General features: G+C 45.7%; 1 protein-coding gene across 1 annotated transcript; it reads right to left on the bottom strand.

The window, feature by feature from the left end:
- Positions 1-1,770: 1,770 nt before the first annotated feature.
- On the bottom strand, positions 1,771-23,811 carry LOC125701866 (T-box-containing protein TBX6L). The gene is made up of 12 exons (XM_048964418.1): positions 23,727-23,811; positions 22,158-22,303; positions 21,613-21,693; positions 14,292-14,618; positions 10,483-10,627; positions 9,441-9,543; positions 8,824-8,988; positions 8,428-8,574; positions 7,867-7,937; positions 6,650-6,741; positions 5,600-5,792; positions 1,771-4,808 (listed from the first exon to the last, which is right to left on the bottom strand). The coding sequence occupies exons 4-12, from the start codon at positions 14,305-14,307 to the stop codon at positions 4,382-4,384; spliced, it is 1,359 nt and encodes a 452-aa protein (XP_048820375.1). The 5' UTR covers positions 14,308-14,618; positions 21,613-21,693; positions 22,158-22,303; positions 23,727-23,811; the 3' UTR covers positions 1,771-4,381.
- Positions 23,812-24,820: the final 1,009 nt, after the last annotated feature.

A 24,820-nucleotide genomic window follows, 5' to 3' on the forward strand; every position in this document is an offset into this window, starting at 1 on the left:
ATGGGGAGGCAGAGCCAAAGCCAGACTGCAGAGTGCTTCCTGAGCTGCTACAAGGCCCACAGCTCAGCACTGCAGGAGCAGCAGTACCAGCACACAGGGGACACGGACAGCAGACCTGAGCCATGCTCTATATCCAGCTGAGTGGCTGTGGTGTGCCTCCCTGTGCTACTAGCAGCCCTCTCTGGTTCTCCTTTCCAGATGCACAAAGTTTTCCCTCTTCAGTAAAAGTCAGAGAGAAAGATACACAAATCTCAGCACGCCCCCAAAGAGCTGTAGGGGATGGAGATTAAACCCATCCATTACACTCACCGAGCAGGGCACCGTCTGGGCAGGAATGCTGCAGTCATACACCTGCACATACAAGGAAAAAAAGAGGAGTATTACAGAAGTGTCAGAGGCAATTCAGCACCATACAGCAAAGTGCCATAAAACTCACATCACTTGGAAAAACAAAAAAGGAACAACACTAAATCAAGCAGAGCAGCACACGTGGTGACTGGCTGCTAGTCATGGCTGCAGGGCCTCTTGTTACCACTGCATTAAAGAACTGCTTCACACTTGTTTAAGGTGTTGTCTAAAGCTGCTGCTCAGGCCCAGAGCTCAATACTACAGCACTGGTTCTGGGCAGTGCGCTCTGCATGCTGCAAGGAGCACGGGTTGTGGAGGAGAAATACTTTCCAGCTTGCTTAGTATTCTGCTGGCAGCCTACAAGCTGCTGCTACCCATGCCTGACTTTCTCTCGCTGGCTGTAACCCCAAGAAACCACACTCATATCTCATTACAGCTCTACAAAGCACAGCAGCTAAACCAGCTTACCTGGAGCTGTAGGAGGAGTCTGGCCAGGAGCACACCTGCTGGAAAACCAAGGGCTGAGCCCTGGAGAAAAAGCAGAAACAAGCACAACAAACAGCAGCAAAACCACTCTGAATACTACAGGAGCCTAGACAGCCTCAGGGCAGGCTGTGGAGCAAACACCACCCAGTGCAGAGGGGGAAAGTTCAGCAGAACACCCACTCCTCGTCCTTCAGGGAAAACCCATTATGTTCCTTTCTGCTGCACGGTTTGGGTGAGGGCGGGATGCTAAGAGCAGACACCTGCACCCTGTGCACCTGGAGGCATCAGCATCAGCACTACTGCAGCTGTGGGCACAGGGAGGTGGTGGGCTGTGTGCTGGTACAGCTTTGCACGGTGGGAGATGGCTGCTGTTTGTTGTTGTTGTCAGCCAAATGCTGCACTCCCCCCTGCTAGGAGGCTCCATATGGGACCCCAACCCGGTGTTTGCGAATTAAGTGGCTTTTAAGTTCTGTAATAAAAAACCATTTGACTCAAAGAATGTTGTTGTTCCTGAAAAGGGGTGGATGCTGCTTGCTCGGCCTCCTTTAAGGTGACCCAGGGTAGGGGTGAAAGCAGGAAATGCATGGCAGGACACTCACAGAGGATCCAGTGATGGACACTGCAGCTCCTTCTGCACGGCTTGGGGCTGCCTGAATGCATGGCCCACAGCCAGGTGAGGGGGAACTGCTCTACTGGGAGGACACATGGTGTCTTTTGAGCAGGCACGGTGTGGGTTATGGGGCAGCATCATCACAGTGCCCCTCCTGAGCCTGCAGCTGCCACCAGGCAATGCCTGTCTATGGTAGGAAAATGGCAGCAAGAAAACATCTTTCTGCCATTCCTACCTGCACTGAAGCAGCCTCAAACAAGGCTTAAGGTTGCAAAAACCAGTAGGACAATGCAATGTAAATCAGGATCTTTATTTCCCATAGGAAATTTACCTAGATGCCATTTAGAGTCCATTTGTTCTCATCCTTATGTAACTCCTCTGCAGAAGAGTAAAAACGTATAGAAAATAAAGTATTTGCAGCAAAGAATTAGTACAAGAGACTGAGTCATATCTAGCAATGCAAGCAGGCAACCTGGGGCTCTCCGAATACACTGAGAGAACAAAGAACACTGAGATCAACAGCATGTGTCATGTAGGAACTGGCCCCAGGTAACAGGATTGAAGTGGAGCCAGTAGTGTGCTTGAAAGAGATGCACAAAAAACCACACTTTCGAGTTTATTTTATTGCTCTTAATGGCCTGCCTTCCGCACGTCTCATTTCCTTTTATTGAAGCTGTCAGAGACGCATTACATTATCTCACATGCGTGCAAAAACAGTATTTCAGTCGAGCTCATACAGATTTTAAATGCCACAGCTGAAGAAAACAAGACAGGGGAAGCTGCAAAGGGAGGCGGCACCAACAGAGAGCACACAGCTACAGGCAACGTGTGTCAGGTCTTCAGCAAACAGCAGAGCTGCAGCCTCTAACCAGAGACAGAAGTGTGGAAGCAAAGGTACTTGGCTAATAAGGTGGGTGATTCACGGAAGCAGGGCGAGGAGTCCTGCTGCAACAGCAGGCAGTAATTAACAGCAATCCTATGCACAAGGCTGAGGCTCACCCTGCACAGCCAAACCAGCCCCACCAACTGCAGCTCTCCCAAAGCCATGCTGACGTCTGATACAGCACCTCACTATCCTGCTGGCACCCGGGTTTCCCTGTGCTGCCTGTTCTCTTCAGTTGGCCATGCTCACTATCAGCCTATGACAGAGGGAAATACAATCTAGCTCTCCAAAGACAAAGAAGCAGAGCTAACCAACCAGCCAGGGGTGTTAGTTCAGGTTTTCTTGGCAGTGATCATTGTGGGGAACCTCACTGACCACCTCTGCTCACTCAGCTGCTCTGCACGCATCATCACTGCAGTACAGACCAATTAGCAGTACTCTACTTAAATAAGGAAGCAGTCACTGTAGCTGAGTTTCACAAACGTGCAGGGCTACTTTTCAAAGTCATTTTAACAGCAATAAACACAGTTCCACACCGTATGCTGTGCAGGGCTGGCACCCAGGCAGAGCAGCATGCACCTGCACACCACTCCTGATGCACCAGCAGTCACAAAGCTGCCCTGCTCTGCTCACACACACTGCTGCACAGGGCATGCAGAGAACGCCATCTGGCACACACACCTCACTGCCTGCTGATGGCTGTGCACTACAGAGCAGTTTATTTGAAGTGTTACAAGAAAACGTTCTCTGCATAGCAGTGCGGAACACTTCTGTCCTCCCTCAGAAGCAAAAGGCCTATCTCAAAAAGGAGCACACAGCCAGGGCAACTTGGCAGGAAGGGACACTATCCCTTTCTAACACTCTCTGCCACACAGGGCCATGGGCTGCTCACTGACAGCACAGCTCCTCCAGGAGAGGGGACCACAGCAGTAACAAAGGTCAAACTGTTCTGACAGTGGAAGTGACACTGAAGCAGATCCTTGAGCCTGCAAGAAGATGGCACTGAGAAGCCAGGAGGCACCCAGCACTGCATCAGGGAGCAGTGCAGCATGTGGCTCGGTGCCTGTGGTGTTCATTATTTTAAAGTATGTGGCTGATGAATGACACAAGACTGGTCAGAAGCATCTATAGGCAAAGCTTTCGTAGCACAGCAACAACAGCTATAAATTATATTCCTCACTGGTGGCTGGAGGTGGAAGAAGAAGTTCACAGTGAAAGATTTCTTTCCCTTCAAAAGACAGAGGCTGGAGTGTCAAAGCCAGCACTGCTATTCCTGGCAAGCACAGGCCTTTGGAGAGCCCTGGAGCAGCCCTGAATTCTGTGAACAATGTCCCTCCACCACCAGCAGAAAGAAAAGTGTTTCACTAACCTCGAATCTAGGGAAGATGGGAGAGGGGTGGGCATGAGGGACACAGACACAACACAGAGCCTTGCTGCTGGTTCTCATGCAGAAGACAAGCTCTTCCCTGCCTGCATGATCCACAGCCACATGTACCACTGCATGTTTTGCTGTCATATGCTCCTGGAAAAGAAGGCAAGACTTTAGTTTGACTATACTAAGTGATGAACCCGCTCAAGGGGTCACTGGAATTGCTTTTTTGGCTCATTCTTGCAAAAATCCCCTACAGCTTCTTGGCCTGGCTTACTGAAACTCCTCAGCCCCTATCTCCTTGCACACACGTCCTGGGAAGAAGGGATTTTGGAAACTGCCAAATGCAAGCACCTGGGACAGAGGTCGACAGCTCTTTCACTGCTGCTCTCACAGTTCCTGAGGTTTCCTATTCCTGCTGGAGAAAAAGCACTGCAGAACACACACAGATTGAGCCAGACGTGCCCTGACACAGCTGGGACTGCTAGAAGTATAGCTGCTGCTTGTGAAGTACCATGAGGGTTGTTGTGCAAGGAGACAAGGAAGTGAAGGCATCCCGTGCCACCATCTGCAGCAATGCCTCTTTGCCTTCTATAAACAAGGCTTCAAGGTTAACACCCCAGAACAAATTTGTTCTCATTTACAATTTTCTTTCAGTCTTTTCATTGGGAAGGATCCTCCCTGCTTACCAGCAGGCATAGGGGAACAGTGGGTACTGGCTCCACTCTGCCATGGTCCCGTGGGCATGTCCCGAAGCCCCTTGTGTGTTGTAATCTGTGGAGAAGGCTGAGTAGCTCATCGCCCTGTACTGGCTGTGGGGTGGCACCATCCACTGCCCAAGGCCTTGCTCAGTGCCATAAGGACTGTACACGGGCGCTCGAGCTCCAGGTTTCCCCACTGAGTCCAGAGCCATGTTCACCACTCCGGTGTAGTCCTGGGGAGGGGGCAGAGGTGGGGGCAGTGGAGGCAGGTTGGTGAAGCCCTCTGGGAGCTGTTTGGAATCATGCTCAGGCACTGAGGCGAGATCCAAGGGGTGGCACCTCGCTCGGAAGTCGTTCAAGGCGGCGACGTCGCGGCTGGGGAGCTGCTGGCTGTCCCCAGCTTCGTGGAACCTGTTCCCCAAGGCAGAGAGAGCAGCGAGTCAAACCCAGCGCAGCAGAAAACCACTGAAAACACACACAGATCCCCAGGGAAAGAGCTTGCCCTCTTCCCCTGCCATTTCAAACACCCGCTTTCCATTCAAAACAAGCACACCTTACAAAGACAACCTAGCTCTTTGTATTCCCTGCGAGGGCCTTGTACCTAGAAGACTTGGCCTGGGGTGGGAATTTACAGTGTGTCAGCTATTTCACACTCATTTATCATGTGAAGATGCTTGCAGGTGAGCCATCCTGTACTCCAATGGAATTACACACATATTGAAAAGGGTTCTCCAACTTCACGTGTTGGCTTATGGCACGTTAACTCTCCCATATCTACAGCTTTGTCTTACTGTAAAAATGGGTTTTAGTCCAAGTCCTGCTCACTCTGAAAAATTTAGTGCCAATAGAAGGTAAGCCCATTCACTCCAACTCAGGAAGGAAGGAACAATCACTGGAGTCCTCCACTCCCCCGAAGGACAGGCAAGTTCTGTTACATAGAGTTGGGTAGGAAAGCATTTCATCACAGGGAAATAAAGAGCACTACTAAAACATGAATATGCTCAGAATGCATGTAAAACAGAAAGGCTTTGTTACAGAGACATCTCCACACTGATCTAGCACCTATCACAAAAGCATCAACAGAAAAACAGCCTTCTCACTCACACTGGCTATTTTTCCTTAGGAAATAACCTATAAAAGAGGAGGAATCTCATCAGTTAAAGAGCGGCTTTATGACAAGAGCACCAGGAGACAGGACTCACCGGTATGTCTGGTAGGATGGTGTGGGCACTTGCTGCTCCCTGGCTGGACCCTCCCTCTGTTCAGCTGGCACTGGTGATGCTGCAGGAAAGGCATGGCTGCTGTTCTGCTCTGAGATCCAGAAGGGATATCCACTGCTGACCACGATGGGGTTACTCTCTTCCTTCACATCCACATTCTCATCTTTCTCAAAATCTGACTCACAGTAGGGAAAGAAAGAACAGAAAAAAAGTGAGAATGGGGAAGAGAGAGTAGGAGCTCACAGTGTTCTATTAGCAGCTGAATTAACTGCAGGATGGGGGAAGGAAACACACCATTACCTCTTCTGCAGCCACACTGCCTTAAAGGACTTAAAGAACTAGCCCTATGCTGCTTCTTTCTGCTCTTACACTGTGGCTTTCAGCTCTGCCCCATTCCCTCACCCTAGCAAGGAATGATCAAGCTTAAAGATAAGCTAGCAGAAAGAGCAAAGATTATTTTTAAATGAGATCAGTTCCCTATCTGCATCACAACACAGCTGCACAAGCACCAGGGTTGACACAACTGCACAGACAAGAACCAAGGCAGACAGGCAGAAGAAAGCCATGGGTGACACTGCAAGATGGTGTCACTGTTGAAGAGAAAACATTACGAGAGCACAGCCCTCAATCACATGCAGTCACAAAGCAAGGCTGGAGCAGCAGAGCTGGGGAGGAGTCACTAATGACAGGAGATGTGAGCAGGCTCCTGTGGACCATATGCAGAGACTTAATCCTGAGACAGACAAACTGAATGCACGTGTGGAGACTGCAGGCAGAAATTAAGAGAGGCAAAGGCCTCACAGAGGGTTCCCATCATCATTTGTTGGCTCATTCTCCTAAAAGCTGTCTCCCTGAATTAGGGAGTCAGCACCACTTTCCAGCTGTGCAAAGATCTATGCAGCAGCCTTTAGGGACTCTGCCCAAACCACTCTCCCCAGTGAGGAACATCAGAGGTATGCCACTGCCTCTTATCCCCCCTGTGGCTTAGGCACAGCTTGTGACTGACTCTGGGTTTGTTCTTGTTAAAATTACCACGTTCCTCAGCACCAGACTCCTTTTCCTCTGGGAGTTTTCTCTTCTGGCCCTTGGCTGGACTTGGTTTCTGGGATTTGGCTCGTCCTTCCCTGGGAAAGAAACAGTGCACAGGACTAGGTCGTAAGTTAGCTTTCTACCTAGATAAGTATGCAAGGGATGCAGGACAAAGGCCTGGGAAGACAAAAGGTGGGATGAACAGCTCTGATGTTCTGCATGTTACACCCTCTTGCAAACCAACACGACATGTCCACAGGGAATAATGTGTGCCAGAGTGGAATTGTGGAGTTAACCAACGCTGCATGTGCTCCCAGGAGAGCTCTCACCCCACAGAATACAGGGGATAAGTTGGAAAGGGAGTTGCTGCCCCTTTCTTGCTTATACAAAAGTCAAAAATAGCATGGAAATCTCAGCTGTGGAGCTTTCAGCACAGTTTGTAAGCACACTCCAAAGCTGGATGCACATTCTGTACATACAGGCATACATACGGTGGGCATTTTGCTTGAAAGCAGCCTTTTTCCAAAGTGGACAGTAACACTAAGCTTAGTCAGAAACAGTCCTGTTGAGAGCAGAAAGAACATCCCTGACATTTTCAAAAAGAATCACTTCTGGCTTTTTTCATCAGGAAATAAGATTTTCTTCTCATGCACGCAAAACAAAATCTCAGATATTTTTATACCATTTTCTGGTTGGAAAACTCTTTGTTACCAGTCTACGGGTTTCCTTCAGGGTTATTTCTTTCAGCATTAATTAGTGGCTGCCCTCAGAGCAGACAGATCATCTCACCATCTCATCTCATCTCGATGGCATCCAACCTCCATCCCACAGACAAAATTTCCTGTTGGTAGAGACACCTTTCCACACAAGAGGAAAGGAGATGTGAGAGTCTTCCAACGTGAGAATTAAGCTGATCTCACAGGGACAGAAGGATCTACTGTGGTCTCTCTTTATCACTGCAGTCTAGACCCAATTTGCAATGGAATGCAGGTCTCAAATCTGTCACATCTCTCATATTTCTGTAGGAAATTCTGTTTCCTCCCGTTCCCCAAGTCTCTGGGGGGGGGGGGTGCTACACAGCATCACTCCCACATACAAATAAATGCAATGTGCAAAGCAAAATGCTCTGCAGAGCTAGCTGCTCTATTTTGCTGCATGGACTTGGATATAATTCAGATAAACTCATGTTATACATAAGTTGAGATGAAAAAACAGTTTACCTTCGAGTGTTCTTCCCATGCTCCCGGAAACCTTTAGCAAATGGATTGTTGTCAATCTTCAGCTTTGTGATCTTAAAATAAAAGACCAGGATTCAGTTCTGGTTGGGATCTTCATTATTTCAAGATCTTCATCTTGGTATTTACTACACCAGCTTTTTCAGGGGGCTGGAGGATGCCCCTGGCATAGTATCTGAGCTCTCCCAGCAGTTCCTTCTATGAGCGAGTTGCAGAGAGAATTGACTTTCCCAGGGTCAGTGGGAATTTGGATGGGATTCATGTAACTAGAGAAATATAAAGGGTGAATACCTAATATCTGGACTTCTGTCTGTACTTTTTGCTACCTTTGGGATTCTGTTAGTCACTGACAGTGCATTTCATGCAATTAATATGCACAATTAATGCCATCCTTCACTAGACGTTTTCTGCAAGAACCATATTTTGCCTATTTTTCTTCCTTTATCCATCACAGACACCCAAGTTAATTTGCTCTGGAGGAGACACCTTCCTATGCAAGATTTCTAAGGACAAAGTACTTAGCAATGCTTTGGACTCGCACGCTACCTGCTCATTCTGGTAGGCTGTAACAGAAGTGAAGACAGTCTCAGGGAAGCTGAAGACTTGAAAGATGCTCCAGCGAACACTGAAGAGGTCGTCTGCCTGCACAATGTGGAAGCGAGGCTTGTAACGGTGCATGGAGTGGAGGATGATCTGGCACAGAGACAAAGGCAAAGGTTTCCATGTGCAACTGCTGCTAACATGCTGTGCAAAGTCATACAGACAGCACGGGTTAGCACCTTCCCTAGCAGGCAGGTAGGAGGGCTGGACTGAGGAAGGAAGAGAGGGCACGTGGATATCTTTTTAATTTCCACATGATCTGATGTTTCACACTTATTTCACTTTACACCGACCTGCAATGAATTCCAAGAAAGCGTGGCACAAAGGCCAGCAACAACCTACGTGCCCATGTTGATCCAGAGTGTTGTTGGTGAGCTTCAGTTTCTGGAAAGAGACAGGTTCCTTCATCCAGTGGCTGCCAGGAGCTGGGGAATCCGGGTGGACGTAGGTGCGACAAGGGAGCTGGGGCTCTGCTTTTCCAGCAACTTCCCACTGATCTTTATTCCACTGTAAAGAGAAGGATGGAAAGCTAGAGCTTAAAAAAATGACTTATTTTAAATAGCCCTGGCAACTCCGCTTCTCTGTCTGATGTGGAGGATTCCTCTGAGGCATGCAATCCTAACAAGCAGCAGATGATTACTTGAGAGCCATGATTGTTTTACCAAAACAGCTCCAAGCTTGGGCCTCATTTTTCCTCCCTTTTTCCCAGTGGCCATCAAAGAAGTCTGACATTAATCATGATCAAAACTGTACCAGTTACAACAGAGATCAGTTACCTTTTCAGCTGCTCCCCAAGCAAAAGTGACAAATAGCTCCAGAGAGGCAGAAAATCCACCAATTACTTCTGAATGTCGTCCAAAGACTATTTATTTATCAGCCTGGCCACTGAAGCATAAAGATTAATCTATTTCAAACAAAAATGGAATTAAAGCACAACTTCTATCATCTAAAGTGCTTACCTTGTACCTGAAGTTGTCCACAGGCACAAAATCCACCAGCATGAGGTACTTGGCATATGGGATTAAGCCAGAGACTTTGATTTTGCATTGTGGAAACATTCGTCTGAAGGAGAAATGAATGTAAGAATTTCTGTACTTAGCAAATGCTGTTTAACGACCTACAGAAGCAGCAGGTCATGTTTACTCACTGCTGCACAAAGTTCTGGTAGTGGTATTTGTACAGGCCAGCTACCAAATGTTTTTACAATCTCATTGATGTATTGATTATCCAGTCCCATGGGTTTAGGTGGAATAGGCACTAACATGGCAGCAGTCTTTAATGGCCTGACATTGTTATTGCTTTTGTGCCTCCAATTCCTGCATTGCAGCAGTGGAAAACTTAAAGAAAATAAGTGGAATTTGCATGCAGCTGCTTCATGCAGCTACCACAGACCGGGAGCACAGATTAAAGCATTTTCTAGCGTGGGCTGTGCACACCTAGGAGCACATCTTCCTTTCCATTCCAGCATTCCCCACTGCCACTTTCATCTTCTGACTCTGCAGAAAAGCCTCAACACTCTCTTCCTACCAGCAGGATTACTTTAGCTCCCAGCAGCTTTGACACAAAATGTCCCTATTTTGTATTCTTTCACCACAAGCTCCAACATGACTCAGACTTAGAATAGCCTGCTTAGCATTATATGCCATATTTTCATCTGCAAATGCAGAATCAACACCAGGTATTGACTGCTCCTATGCTGCTGCCTGTGACCGAGGCAAAGAAAGCCCAGGGCACTTCCCAGAGCAACAGCACAGCAACAGGAAGAACATCAGTGTTAAGTACTGAGATAAGAGCAGAGGAGATTTCTCAGCACATCAGCCCCACGATGACCTTTTGCACTTTGCAGTTTGGATCTCCAGTACAGCCTGAAAATGTGCCAGAGGCAGGGAGATGCAAACAACTGGCTACAAGCCTGAGGGTCACCAAGTGAAATAAGAGTGCTCAGAGTTTTGCAAACAGATTAGAAGGGAGCGGCGTGGGCAGCTGTCCTGGTCCCCTCACCTGCCAGATTTGGTGATGATCATCTCTGTCCCTATCTGATGAAACTTCATCCAGAGACCCATGTCCTCCAGGGTGACCGTGATGGAGCTCTGCGGGTAGGGCTCCAGGCTGGGGGATGCAAGTGCTTCACATGGTGCTTTAATGTCTACCAGGGAGAGAGAAAACAGGGGCTTCAGATGGGCAGGAAGGCACCAGCACAGAACAGCTTCTCCTGCTCACCCATCGGGCTCTAGGAAGCAGCACTCAAGTCGGCCTTCCCAGTTCCAGTACCCAATGCTACCAAATTCCACACGTTGCTGTAACAGATGGGCTCTGGCCATATGCTCCTATGGGACTTGTCAGCCCCAAATCACCGCAGCCTACAGCGCTGGTTCAGCTCAGGTAAGTGAATGTTGTGATTTCACCCAGGAAGCATGCCAAGAACCAGTGCCACAACAATACTCTAAAGCAAAATCCATTATCTTCCTTCCAAGGCTATTCTTGTTGCTTAGAAGGCTCAAAAGGCATAAAGGCTTGCTCAACAGGTTTGGCTTTAGCTGGTAAGTTCTTTTGTAAAGATTTGTGTGTTATACAAACCCAGCCTAATTCTTTTATCCTGCAAGTCAGACAGGTGGGTAGCCACAATCTGCTTTTTCTCCTGTTCTGGTATGAACAGGTTACACAAAACACTTCACCAAAAGAATAAAATGAAAGCTGAAAGGATTGGAAATATTTTAAGCGTAGCAGCACACAAGGGGAGAAAACAACAGATAGCTGGTTAGCAGCAGAGGTAAAAAATCACTGCAGAGGACTATGAAGGGGCAGACAGGAGGTTCACATGTGAGAGGAGACAAAAAAGGGAGGAGACAGAGCTGAATATTCCAAAAAAAAAAAAAAAGAAAAGAATGGTCTTAACCAGACTTGAGATGGAGATCACCAAGATGCTCATGTGGAAGGTGCTCTCTTCAGCAGCACACAGCTGTCAGCTTTCCTGGCCATGCATTATCAGCCACACTTGGCTATTTGTTAAAGACAGAAACTTCTCTGCCTATTAGCTTGGATTGAATTTTATTCAGAGCACATCAGAAATAAGGGATTTTATCTTTTTTCTTTTTTTTCCCCTTAGGTCACACCTTTAAGAGAACAGTCATGGAAAGAAGGCAACTATTTCCAGAGAAAACAGCTTCTTCCTGAAAGTGACACACGTCCACAAAAGCAACCTGATGGTAGCCTCCTCTATCAGGAATTAAGAAACACTTACACATAATTCTGTCAATCTGTAAAGGTCTTTAGGCATTTAAAAAAAATTGCCTTTACCCTTTTTTCTGCTTTGATCCGACATTAATGAACTGGCTAAGAAGTGACACCTAGTCTGCCCGCTAAGATTAGCCTGTTAACATCTTCTTACTAAAGCTTCCCTCATATCCTCTTGCAAAGACATGAAAGTGCCACGAGACGATGCACTGGGAGCTCAGCGCAGCGCGTGTATCCAAAGGAGTTACAATAAAATCAGGCTGATTTCCCACAGGAGTCATGCAGTCACAAATACATGCAAACAGATTTTGATTAGCTCGACAGATGCTCACTCCTTCCCCCAAATGAATTTTACAATTAACATTTTTGTAAGCAAATTCCAAAGCCATTAAATGAGCCTGCAACAAGGCAGATCTCAGGGGTCCTCACTGAGAGACTTCCAAACAAATCAAAAGGAACTAAAGCAAAAGTTCTACACTGAATTAAAAATCAAAGGCAGATGTTGTAACCTGGTTTCACCAATGAACCTGTATGAGTGACGAGGACCAAGAGCCAGGCACACAATCAACACTGCAGCAAAGACTTTAAAATGTTGCTAACGTCCTTCTTGTCACAGGTTTTGTGTGCCCTGTCTGAGGCTGAGAAACAGGATATGAACAGTTTGCATACAAAGGTATGAGCTTGCTAACAGAGGCACACAGCTAGCACAAAGTCACATCAATTGGCTTCAATGGGAGTCTGCAGTGATGGATCCTTTCGCAGGACAGACTTCAGATTTGCCTGGCAGAGCCAAAAGTTGGCCTGCAAGGTGCTCTGAATTCACTCCCACTCAGCTAACCTCAGAGCCATGCTCAGATCCACAAAGACTCTGGAATTACAGCACAAAGAGGTCTGCAGTGAGGTGTCCAAGCACTGAACTGCATTAAGTCTGTACTTCCGATGTTTCCCCTTCTATGTAGTTTAGTTTTTATTGTAAGGATGGTTTGAGAGAGATTTAAACATCTTCCAAGAATTTTAGTTCTACATTACCTTAAAACCAATCACTGCTGTTACCATTTTGCATGTAGCACGTTCTAAAACATACACTTCATGAGGTTGTAAGGGAAGACAGCTGCTATGATAAAGGCCAGCACTGAAAATTAAGAGATCTTCACTCAATACCACGCTGTTCTTTAAAGTCCTGATACAAATAAGAGCAGTCTGTGCTGTGGTTTATTACTACAATAGGTTGCATATACCTTTTTCCTATTTTGGTGATGGAAAGGAGAGGAAGGGAAATTAGAGTAAATTGGGTGATGCTGAATTTGTCTCCGTGAAGAAGCCCAATGTGAACAGCTACCTAGAATCCTCAGGGAAGGAACACACAAACATATATAAAGCTACTGGATATATTAATATTGACAACGGCCAAAGAAACCCATGTTCTCTGACCTTAAAAGCACCAAGAAACACCTCCACACTTTGGAGGACACCTTGTTTCCCAGAACACAAAGATTCTGGCTCTAACAGAAGCACTACTAGTGCTACAGCTTCACCTCTCAAAGGCACGCAGTCCTATTTCTGCTGTGTAGGGTCGTACACCAAAAGTGGCTCCATAAGAACATGAGGTAACTTCTGAAACAGCTGGAATCTTTAACACAGTGAGAAACTGCACTGTTGCTTCTTAAGTCAGAATTCTCTTGATGTGGCAGCATGAATCTGTACCCCATGGAAGGTTTGACAAAACCCCCAAACCATGGTGAAGGTAGAAGTTATCTGAGTGACTGTATGTGTATTCTGCCCATGAAACAACACTGCAACAGCAGAGAAAAAAAAAGCTGAGAATACCCAGCCACCTCTCAGTGTAGGTGAACTGCATGCTTGAGCTACATAAGCAGTCTTTTCCTTGCAATGCATTGGAAAACGCTGGGCTAAATCTGGGTTTCAGCTATACTGACAAATGTGGTGCCTCTGGTCTGGTCCTCAGCTTCCCAGTGCACATCTGTCATCGTCCCCAGTCTGATCATGTCCCATAGAGAAGAGGTTAATAGTATGTTAAGAGAAGGACTGATGAAGAAAAACATAAATAATACCCTATGGAAACAAACGACATTGTGTTTGGGCATAAAAAGATGGTAGAAATTGTAGGCTATGTGTCCTTCGGGTTTTCACTTTCAAAGGGCAGAAAAAAGACAGGGATAGACAAAAAGGACAGTTTGCATCTGAATTGCTCTTAGCAAAATAAGGAATATTTCCAAACCTTCTGTGGCCTTCAACCCAAAGGAACTTACACTACTTCACAGACAATATGCAGATAAAACCTCTATCCTTCAGGATTATATTGCACAAGGCGATACAAATAAGGGAATTTTGGGCACAGCTGTGAGTGGACACCTACTGACTTGCAAAACATCTTCCAAGGCTCACAAAGAACACCCAAAACTCCAGTAATGATAACAATTATTATTATCTCTAGTCACACAATTACAAGCACTGGTATCCCTAGGAGCACTTACTGTCTAAAATTATTGCACCCTTTTGGCATAAATCTAAGACCTTTCTGCGCGACATGGAATAGGAGGGAGAGCTGCACCTACCTGGTAAAACTTGCATTTTTCCATGAAACGTGGAGTCTAGGAAGTCACACAGCCAGGAGAGCCACCAGAGTTCTCAATAAGGGAGCCACAATAGTCCAGTTCAAAAGCAGGTCTGATGTCCTGAAGCAAGCAAAAGCCCTTCCATCTGAGTTCCAGTGTCAAGAGTGACCGAGAAGCGGATGGGACTCCAAGCACAGCTAGCCAAGGTGAGTTCCTGTTTTATGGAGGCTAATGAGCAGGGAGGAGCTTCTCGCCAGGGCTGTCCCCTTGCAATCCTTTGATGTCCGAAGGGACAAAGAGAGGAAGGATCTGCAGCAATGGCTGGGGCTAAGGGAAGAAAATCAAAGAGAATTAACATGGCTTTGACATACAGGAAACCCTACAGGGGAAATGCACCTTGATTTACTGCTAACACACTTCTAAACAAATAGACTAAAATCACTACTGGAAGACTTACCTACAAATAAATAAATACCTAAAAGCCCTTTAACCAGTAAGGAAATAATTCCGTCTGGCTATTGCAAGGATTTGATAAAACTCTCACGTCCAGAGCACAGAACCCCTTTATATCAGATCAGGAAAGGTGGAAGAACCAGGAAGCTGTTTCCTTCCCGAGCGATTAACAGCTTGTGGAAAACTTAAAGTTTGAGACCATCTCAAAACGGAGACGCTGCAGTAAGGTATGCATCCACCAGAAGATGCCTTCTCCACTAACAGAAGCGCATCAGGTAAGGCTACCTACCTAGCCAATCTCTCCATTCACAGCCTTTAACTACAGTTAATTTTCCTATTTTATCATTTCTTACAGGCATGACTCTCACTGCTGCATCAGACGTCCTCAAGCTCGCAATTTATCTTTTCAGCAGCTCCTCGCCAATGAAAGCTGCATGGCTTTAACAGCACAGCTATGCTAACACACCATTTTACTGGCACCAACCTCCTTCAGCTGGACTGGTGCAAGTGACCTAAAAATCTGAAGCGTGGATCAGGCACAGGTTTTATTTAGGCCTGCCCTTACTGAATGAAAGGCTGCACACAAACCGGAGGACTGCAGTGCTTTCCCTTAATTAGTTTATTCTGCAAGTGTGACCATTAGCTTTTGTACTTACAAGTGCTTACAAGTGCTAAGACAGCAATCAAGCCTCATGCTTCAGGTCACAAACCAGCCACTACACCTCGGTGAAGAGGTGCATTCACGTATAGAAACAGCTATACTAACATTTATAGGTCAAATATAGAGTTCAAAAAGAGGAGGTCGAAAGCAGGATATCAGACTCAATGGGCCAGAACTGGATCCTGCACAGTAAACTTAGGAGTTCCCTGCTTCATCTCGAAGAGCAGCACTCTGAGGCTGCAGCTGATTCATGGTCTTGTTTTGCTCAGAATAAAATAAGCACTTTTTATTCAGTTAATGACATTATTGGGACATCTGATTTTTAGACTGATGTGCAAAGCATTCTGAATTTGTTTGCAGTCAGTTCCTATAGAAAAACATCCCTTCAGTTCTGCATGTAGTGCTTCCTGGAGTAGGGAAAGCAACCACATGCAACGAGGACAAAGAATTTATTCACAGGATTTTCATTACGGCTCTTTTTCATCATTACTTTGAATTTCAGGCAGTACTGTGCAGGGAGTACAAGAAAGGCCACTGTTTATTGTGGCAAGAAGGAAGCTGGAGAGTTTGGTAAGTCCTGAGGAGTGTTTTATAGCTGCAGACGTCCATTGGCTCCTGGCAACTTTGTGGGACCACATCCTCCAAAGGCCTTCCTGACCTCCCTTCTAAAGTACCAGGCAACACAGAAGACTGCAGGCTTTTCTTCAGCTAAATCCAAACCTGGGTCTCAGTACCACTGAGGTGGAGGCTGTCGTGTAGTGGGGTCACATAACTCGTAGTTCAACTGAAGACTATTTATTACACATGTCAAAGGACAAATCGGAAGGAAAAAGATCAACTGTGAATGGTATTAAGGTCAAATCTCCTCTGCTGGTGCTCTCAGAGTCACTACCAGACACAAATGGAACAGGATGCAGAAATGCTTTTCTGCTCTGCCACAGAAGGGAAGCCAGCATCCAATCTGCTTCCCATGTCCTGCTTTTGCAATGCTAGTATTTTAACTGCAGAAAGCAGAAACAATGACTGTAATCAGAATCTGAAAAGGGAAAATGGATCAAAAATTGGGTCAGATTCAAGATACTATTAAGATGGATCACATCCCACACAGTCAGAAACCACACAGCAGCAGCAGCAGCACTGGGAATTTCAGACTTTACCTGACAGGAGCGTGGGATGTATCATGACTTACTGCTTCTTCCATGAAAAGGCATCAGATGGTCTCCTGCTGCCACTTCATTTGCACACTGCCTATCAACATGTCTGGAGAACACACATTTGCTGCAAGCACTCAAATCCTTTTGTCTTTTCCCAGCTGATTGATGGGGAAGGTGGAGCCATTAATTACCCATGACTAGTTAAGAACTAGCTATTTCCCAGCCCTTCTAGTTGCACTGGAGAGGTTTTAAAAGTGAAAAAAAGTAAATTTGTTATTATTCCTGGAAAGCATGGCTAAAGGAGTAATCTCCGTGAAATTCATTACTCGCCAAAGGGGAATTTAGCACATCACTCTCCTGTCTGTCTGTCCTTAGACACAGAATGCCTTGGGCTGTTTGCTGGGAAGTCAGAGGTGAATGGTGTCTAACAATTCATTGGCAAATTGGAGGGCTGGGGGAGGAAAGGGAAGGCAGAGAGAGCGGAGGTGGGATGCACGATGTCCACAGTGAGAAGTCAGCGATGTACAGCTCTGCTCAAAGCTCACTGCAAGCAGCAGGTAAAAATCCTGCACTGCCTAGCTCTAACAGGAGGTTCTGCTGTGCTGAAGAGGATGAGCTAGGGCAGCACAGAGGGAGAGGATGAGTGATGACAAAAGCAGAAGCCAAGAGCTTTTGCTTTGCACCTCTTTGAGGAGGTGATAGGAAAGAAACATTCCCCTCTGTGTTTTGTAGTAAGGCAAATGTTTTCTGGCAGTTCTCCTGCATGTGAAGCATTAACCCTTAGCACTCCTTCCCCCATTTCTCCCTTCTGAACTGTGAGCCCTTTGAGATGAGGTGATCTCTTTGCCTGGTTGGCTGGCGATGGGAGCTCTCAAGCCACAGAAGATCATGTGTGCCAGCTGGGGGGAGGCTCTGGTTATTGGGATCTGAGTCTGCAGGTGGCTGCACCAGCTCCATCCAGCAGAATTTCTAGGACACCATTCTGGCCTAAGAACAAGATCAAGCACAAGGTGTAAAAGTTACTGTCAGGCAGTCAGTTGAACTCAATGATCTTTATGGGCCTCTTCCAGTGTGGGACATGAATCATTCCACGAGAAGCAGTGTTGTTTGCCTGAGTTTGTACAAGCCAGCAAAAGTAACACAGGGAAGTGCTAACTACATTTAAGAAATACTTCCCTCTGAAGCATGAGGATAGCCTTACTGTCATTTAAATGCAACTCAGCAGATTTTCACCTGGTGTATGTAGGCCACAGCATCGGAGCATCTTGGCAACTCTTTATGAAGGACACTCTGCCATCTGATCTGCAGAGGATGAACACTGAAAATGTAGAAAGTGTGTCATTAACGGGACTCAGAATCAAATAAATAGATAGCTACCTATTTTCATACTTAAAAAACAAGAAGCAGCCTTAAACTCTCCAGTTGGCTTTAGAGCCCACCAGTCTGTCCCTCAGATACAGGTTTAACGTGTACAGAGCAAATGGCCTGGCTATGCACAGGGAGGGCTGTGGGGAAAAGCAGTGTTTATCCAGAGGAAAAAAACTGATGGAAGTATTGCTGCTAGGCTGTGCCAGCCTAAGAGTGCAACTGCCTGTCCTTGTTACTTACTGACTTCAGCTTCCACAGCACAGCATCTTCTCACGGTGGCAGATGGTTCAAATGAGTTTTTCCTGGTAAAAGTTGCTTGGTGTCTTCATGTGTTACACTGCATTTGTGTTCAGCCATTCCACTCCCAGGACCCCAGCAAGAGGCCCCACAGCAGACTGACCTTTGTAAGGCCGAAAGCCCCATGCTGAGTCCCACACTGTATTACCCCCAAATCTTCCCTGTGCTCTCAGAAAGCAAAATCACATTTGGTAAAACAAAACAGTTGGTTGGAGAGGACCTGTTGGTAGCAGCTGAACGCGAATTCACAACAGGCATCTGGACACAGTGTGCTGCAGGGACGGCTGCTTGCCCATGCCCCTGAGCAGGGATGGGGATCTCTTTTGGAAGGGAACATGTGAAAGTGGCCCATGCAAATGAAAAGTAGTGCATTAGATGTTCAACACAGGCTTTTCCTCTTGCAGGTTTGTGGATTGAGGTATCTGGCCACAAAGCTGTGGCTCCTGAACTAAAAAGATGCTCTTCTGTCTCCCCTTTATCACATCCGCCCTCCCCAGCTGTCCTAGAATATGCACCCAGCAGTTAGTTAGCATTGAGACAAGAAGGGAAATGCTTAACAGCCACTTAACACTGAAGGCTGAGTTTGGCCTCAAAGGCTGCAGTCCAGAGTCAAATGCAAAGCATATCTGTCTGGAGCTCTTTCAAGTTTTCACAGACTCCTGATGTTAGGTGCACTGCTTTCCTGTCGGCCCATTGTGCTTCCCAGACAGAGCTCAGCACTCTGTCCCACTCAAATCCACAAAAAGCACATTCAGTCAGCAAGGACGGCTCTGCTGTGCAGCAAAGCGCCACCCAGCACAATGCCGATGGTGCTGTGGGTCCTCTTCTGCCCCGGGGAAGGCTCTATCCTCACACGCCTGGGGTCCTGCAAGGAGGCATGGAGGGTCTGCCTCAGGAACAGGCAGCAAGCAGTTCTGGGCAAACACTGTGCATCGGTATTTTTACATGGATACACATTGTGCGTGCAGGAAAAAGAAGAGAAACATTATGCAGAGCTTAAGAACTGCTGGCAGTTCAATTTAACCATGAATCGAGGTCAGGAAAAATTCCTGAGCAGGATGGATTGTGCTGAACAGAACTTCAGCAACCTGACAAAAACCACTTCTGCAAGAAAAGCAGCAGGCCAAAGCCAGACTTTTGGATTTCTGAGATTGCAGATACAGTAATGCTACTTTGGTTTCTGCAAAGGATCCTTTCTGTTGGTGTGAGAAGTGTTGATAGAGTCAATACATTAACAGATAAAAAGCCAGACTCAATTAATGCAAGGCATTTTGCAAGCTGCTTTGTTTTGCCAACACAGATTTGTTCCATCGGTTTCCTAAGAAAGTTTCCATATACTGTTTATCACAGCAAGGTTCTAATCAAAACATGAAGTCAATAAACTGTATAACTCCCTATCAAAGGGACCATCTTCAAAGAGAGACTGTTGTGAGCTCTGCAGAGCAGAGCAGAGCTCAGTTCCTGCAGCACCAGTGACTAAAGAATGCTCAGAAAGACAACGAGCACCACAGAAAGCATGAGAGAACAGAACAGTTAAAACATATGTAGCAGATTTGGATTCAAAGCATTTTTGTTTCATTTTACTAAAGTAAAATGCATTTGTTTCCTTTTATAATTTTATCATTTCCTTAGAAAAGAATTATGAAGTTATATAGCCACAGTTACATACTACCCTCTGCCTACATCTCACACGAAGAAAGGAGCTGAGCCCACAGGATGTCTAACCAAACCATGGAGATAGCCTGCAAAGCAGTTTTTGAAAGCTGATACAGAGTATTATGATGGGACATATATAATCTGTAGGGAAGTCTGAAGCCAGTAACTAAGAGCTGGGAATATTTAGGCAATTAAGTAAAAAGTCCTCGGAGAGAATCCAAGCTGTGCTTTTTCTCACCCAACTTGTTCATCACCTGGTAGCAAAATGACACTGGTGCCCACGTGCATATTCAGGTAATAATCACCAGTATCACCAGTGACAGTAAAGCAGCACCTGTCAGATTTCAGGATCCCTCAAGGCTGCAGTGAGACGAGGCTGTCAAAAACCCACATTCATGCACACAACCAAGCACAGCTCCCACTTCACTGCTTTGCTGCAATCTCTATCTGCCTAGATTTTTTCCTCCATTCTCCTCATGTGAACAAAGTCCTCACACTCATTCTTTGCTGCAGCCGTAGCCGTGGCACAGACTTCAGGCAGGATCACAGACCCACGGCTCCCTCCCCCTACCCGGCAAATTGTGAAATGTTTACGACCTGGCTCTTATGGCTCTAGAGGTGCTGAATGGCCTTTTTCCCCCTCCGAGTCTCAGCTCCTGATGGGCAGCTACAGACCAACTTTGAGCCGGTTTGGTCCGTAGTTGTGGATTTTATTGCCCAGTTTGTCTCTTCAACTCACATTTGTAAGCTCCAGAGTAGATTTTTCCCTGGGTAACACTCTGCAGCTCAAAGAACTCTTCTTGTTTTTATTACATCCTTAGTGATTAAAGGGATATTTAAACCTCACAGTGCTCCCTGCTGTGAATATAAAAGCCTGCCATCATTCTGGATAGATGCATTCTTAAAAAAAAAATTAAAAATTAGCCCTCCTATCGTGGACAACTGCTTTTAAGTTGTTAAGAGCATCAGGAACTTGAATGATTTAAATACACCCTTTGCAATTCCTTGAGAGACCAAGGAACGACCCACGGCTTTGAGCTACGTGAACATTATATGGACAAATTCCACATGGAGTGAGGACAATGAGGGTGTCTAGGAGCCACATTACACTGAAAATACTGGATTTAATCTACTGAAGAATAACTGACTTAGAATTGCTTTCCCCTCTAGCTTGACAGTCATTAATGCACACATAACAGGTTCCGTTCTTATAATCACAGCCTTTCCTCTTGTGATGGGAGAACTTTCTTTCAATGGCTGGCAACTCACAAGCCAATCTGTGCCTGTCAACCAAATGTAGATCCAAACCACGTAATGTAAATGCCATAGAAATATCTGAGTTCTTCTACGAGTGCTGGGGAGTGTGCAGGAAGAAAGGAAGTCATATTTAAGAGCAAGCCTTCCTCTTGAGCACAGATTAAATAATATCAATTATGGCTCTACTGATTTTGCCACCCCCTTACACTGTTATTACACTGTTATTATGCTTCTACACAGAGCTGCTGCTGGAGTTGTTTTTATCATGAATGTTATCTGACTTCTAGAGTTCTTATCAAGAGTGGTCTCAAAACACTCTTCACTGCTTGCATCTCCTGTCTCTAACAGTGTTCCTGCCACTGCTGATGAAACTGCTGCTGGGAAAGTAAAAGGGAGGTGGTTTCCACTGAAATGAGAAGCAAAAGCAGCCCAGATCTTTGGTATAACTGGAACTTGTAGTTAAAAAACAACTTACTGACAGATGCTTACAGCTGCATCTGCTTTTTCCTGGAAGCCTTTTTAGAAATGCATCATTGCCCATCTTCAGTTGGGTAACCTGGGACAGCAGCACATAAAATACAAGGACAAACAGAAAAGAAAACAGTTGGATCAGTGGAGTAAGGAAAGTGAAAGATGAAAAGCAAAGGTAAGAAATGGAAACAAGAAAATGAACTGATGATAGGGGAAGAGAGAGCATCAGGGAAGCAACATGCTCGTGTTTTCTGATCAGAAGAGGACAGCACAAAGCAGCACACAGTAACTGCTGTTGACAAAGTACAAGATCAGCTGCTGAAATCAGGGAACATTATTGCCCAGACACTCATAAGAAAAAGGTAATTTCTATATCAAATCCAGCATTTTAAACAAATACACTGGCTTCTGGGGTGATAAACACTTACATTTACCTTTACGAACCCCACCAGCTTTCTTGTTTCTGTCACTGTGTTCTACCATTGGAATAAAAGCAGAGCTTCTTTTTAAAGACACTATTACAGTGTGTGGTATATATTTTAGTCTTACTTTCAGAAGGAATCTCCATATTTTATAAAAAGGGATGGATGACAGCAATGCCAGAAACAGCTGTGAAGTTACCATGTGTTCTCAGCACTTTTTCCTCAGTGTGCCAGCAGATACAGCAGGGTGACACAACACCTTGTTCCTATGTGCTGTGCAGAGAGAGAGGACAAAAATCAGTGCCAAGCGTTGACAGAATGGGATTCTGCCTGCCCCATTGTCTGCTACCTCACCCAATTCCAGTCTATCCCATTACAACAGGAGATACACACTAAGGGCACCTCATACTTTCCTGAGCTTTGTCAGTAACACAAGTTTAAGCTGACAATTTCACTGCCTTACTCACACTGCAGCTACAGGGCTCCCTGGATGCCTGAAGGCAATCCAGTGGCGTGTGATAAGCAGAAGGCCAGACTGGATGCTCCAGTGCTTCTCCCTACGTAGCTGTTGCTGTTAAAGTCAGCTACTGCCACGGTCTGAGATTTCAAAGGCTTCCATGGAACAAAGCCATGGAAAATTTCACCGTAGGATTTTAGATATTTGTTTTTAATTATGTCTAAAGTGGGAAAAATGATCAATTGTATTAATGAACACAGGCAAACTGAATGGTGCTAGAACCCAAACTTCTGCCTGTCTCTCTTCTCCTACTTATGCACATTCTGCATTGAGAGATGCTCCTTTGTCTCATGCAAAGCCGAAGACAGATGGATTGAAAAGGAATTGAAAAAGGTGACCTTGGAAATGTGCTGTCATGGCCACAAAGATCATTTCAGGAACACTGTAATGTTCAGCCACCTCCATCTATAAAATGTGGTAATACTAAAGAGGTTACATTAGAGATAGTTTATGTGGTTTTCTGCAGCAAATGCAAAGCTTTTGCTTCCATCAGCGAAACAAAGCTAAATATAATCATAGGATGCATTTATGAAAACAGCATATAATTGAGCAGGGAATTTGCATGGCTTCTTTCTGACCATCTACTGCAAAACAAACCTGTAAAATTCCATTTAAATCTTATCACCTCACTATCACAGCCACTGCTGAGCTGGAGTGGAACTGGATGGACTGAACACGAAAAAAGCTTGGAACAGTTAAGCACAGCACATTGACTGGTGACTCCAGAAATGAACATGTCTGCAGCGTGTAAATACTGAGATGACAAAGAGATTAATATGCTACAAGGAGATACAATCATCATCATTAGGGATCAAAATGAAAAATGCAATTAGAGTATCTGGGAAAAAACATCAGCTGTGCAAAGGCAGCACGATTACAGAACGATTGGCAAAGCTCTTACTGTACTCATGATTTCTGCACAAATCAGTGTTAGTGCAGAGAACATTTCTGTCTCGACAAGAGCAGAAAAGGTGGCTCTGGCATACCTGTTCATCTCTTATTCCTATGACTTTTTCACAAAGCAGATTGTTCCCAGCAATATTCAGTGAGTTCTGGGCCCATGAAGGACATATGCTCTCACATGAATGGCTTCCCAGTGCCTTGCAATCAGAGAGAACCAGGAAAATCTGCAACGAATACCTTGAAGAGGGGATCCCCCCTTCCCCAACAGCTTCTCACTTGTAATGGCTATTGCCAAAAGCACAGTGTTCACTAGCAGCAGGGCGGCAGAGGGAGGTCCAGGCTTGAAGCTGGCAGTTGCAGGGAGGGAAATGAGCCTTCCTCTTCCCCCATTCCCTTCATCTTCATTTCACTCTGGGACCTTAGCTCCGTCTCTGCATCGACATAATTTGCTCGCATCATACACCAATATATTGCAAAGCTGCCCAAGTTATTTTAGAGGACCCCAGAGGTGAAACACCAAACATGTCAATTAACTGGAAATAAACTATGGCAATAACACTGAATTTTCCCCACAGAGCTTTTTGCTACATATTTAGGTCTCAATGTATATACAAAACTAGATTACTACAATCTGAGGTGACAAAACCTCGAGCATATTAGGTGACTCAGATGATGGACCACTTTATCCTACCTGGCATTAAAACTGGTGGTCTTTGCTGTTGGCCAGAGCTGCAGCTGTTGTAAGGCTGGTGCCTGTTCAGCACTGGTGCTGTGAGCCATGTGTGGACATGTTTCCTGAAGACCCCCAGAAAAGAAGGGCTCCATATCTCCTGTTGTTTAAAAAAATAAGAGAGAGGAAGAAAAAGTGAGTAGATGGGGGAGAAACGTATGGGAAAGTGAGGGTAGAATGAAAGAAGGGGAAAAATAAAAGGTAAGACAGAGGAGAACAGAAAGCATGTGTGTGCTTCACCATTGGTATCCTCTTGCTGGGCTCAGGGGTCCTGCCATCAGCTTTTGTACCTAGCCAAGCATTTACAGAAATAAAAGCCCGTATTTCCACACTTTATATTCCACAAATGCCCAGACGTTACTCCCAAGAGAGGCATGCCTGCAGTCTAAATGCTGCTGAGGCTGGCAGAGCAGTCCTTGCCCCCACTTGCAGAAAAGGCTAGAGATGGGACAGGTGACATGTTATTGAGCCTCAGGGCTTCGTTTCCCAAGAAGTGCCTTTTGGTGACAGTGGAGATACACTGCAGCCATCAGCCGTTGTGTTAGGGCTGACAAAAGATTGATCCATGGATGAAAGCACTTTCACTGCAATTCTGAAGCACCAACTTTACTAGCTGCTCTCCTCTCTGCTTTTAGAGAGC

The sequence above is a fragment of the Lagopus muta genome, chromosome 17 (genome assembly GCF_023343835.1).
Source record: "Lagopus muta isolate bLagMut1 chromosome 17, bLagMut1 primary, whole genome shotgun sequence".
NCBI classification, from domain to species: domain Eukaryota; kingdom Metazoa; phylum Chordata; class Aves; order Galliformes; family Phasianidae; genus Lagopus; species Lagopus muta.

Excerpts from the sequence above, each read along its gene's own strand:
- LOC125701866 (XM_048964418.1), bottom strand. Across the intron at positions 5,793-6,649 it reads GTCTGGTGCTGAGGAACGTG|ATTTTGAGAAAGATGAGAAT; the intron begins GTAATTTTAACA and ends ACTGTGAGTCAG. Across the intron at positions 4,809-5,599 it reads CCATCCTACCAGACATACCG|GTTCCACGAAGCTGGGGACA; the intron begins GTGAGTCCTGTC and ends CTTGGGGAACAG.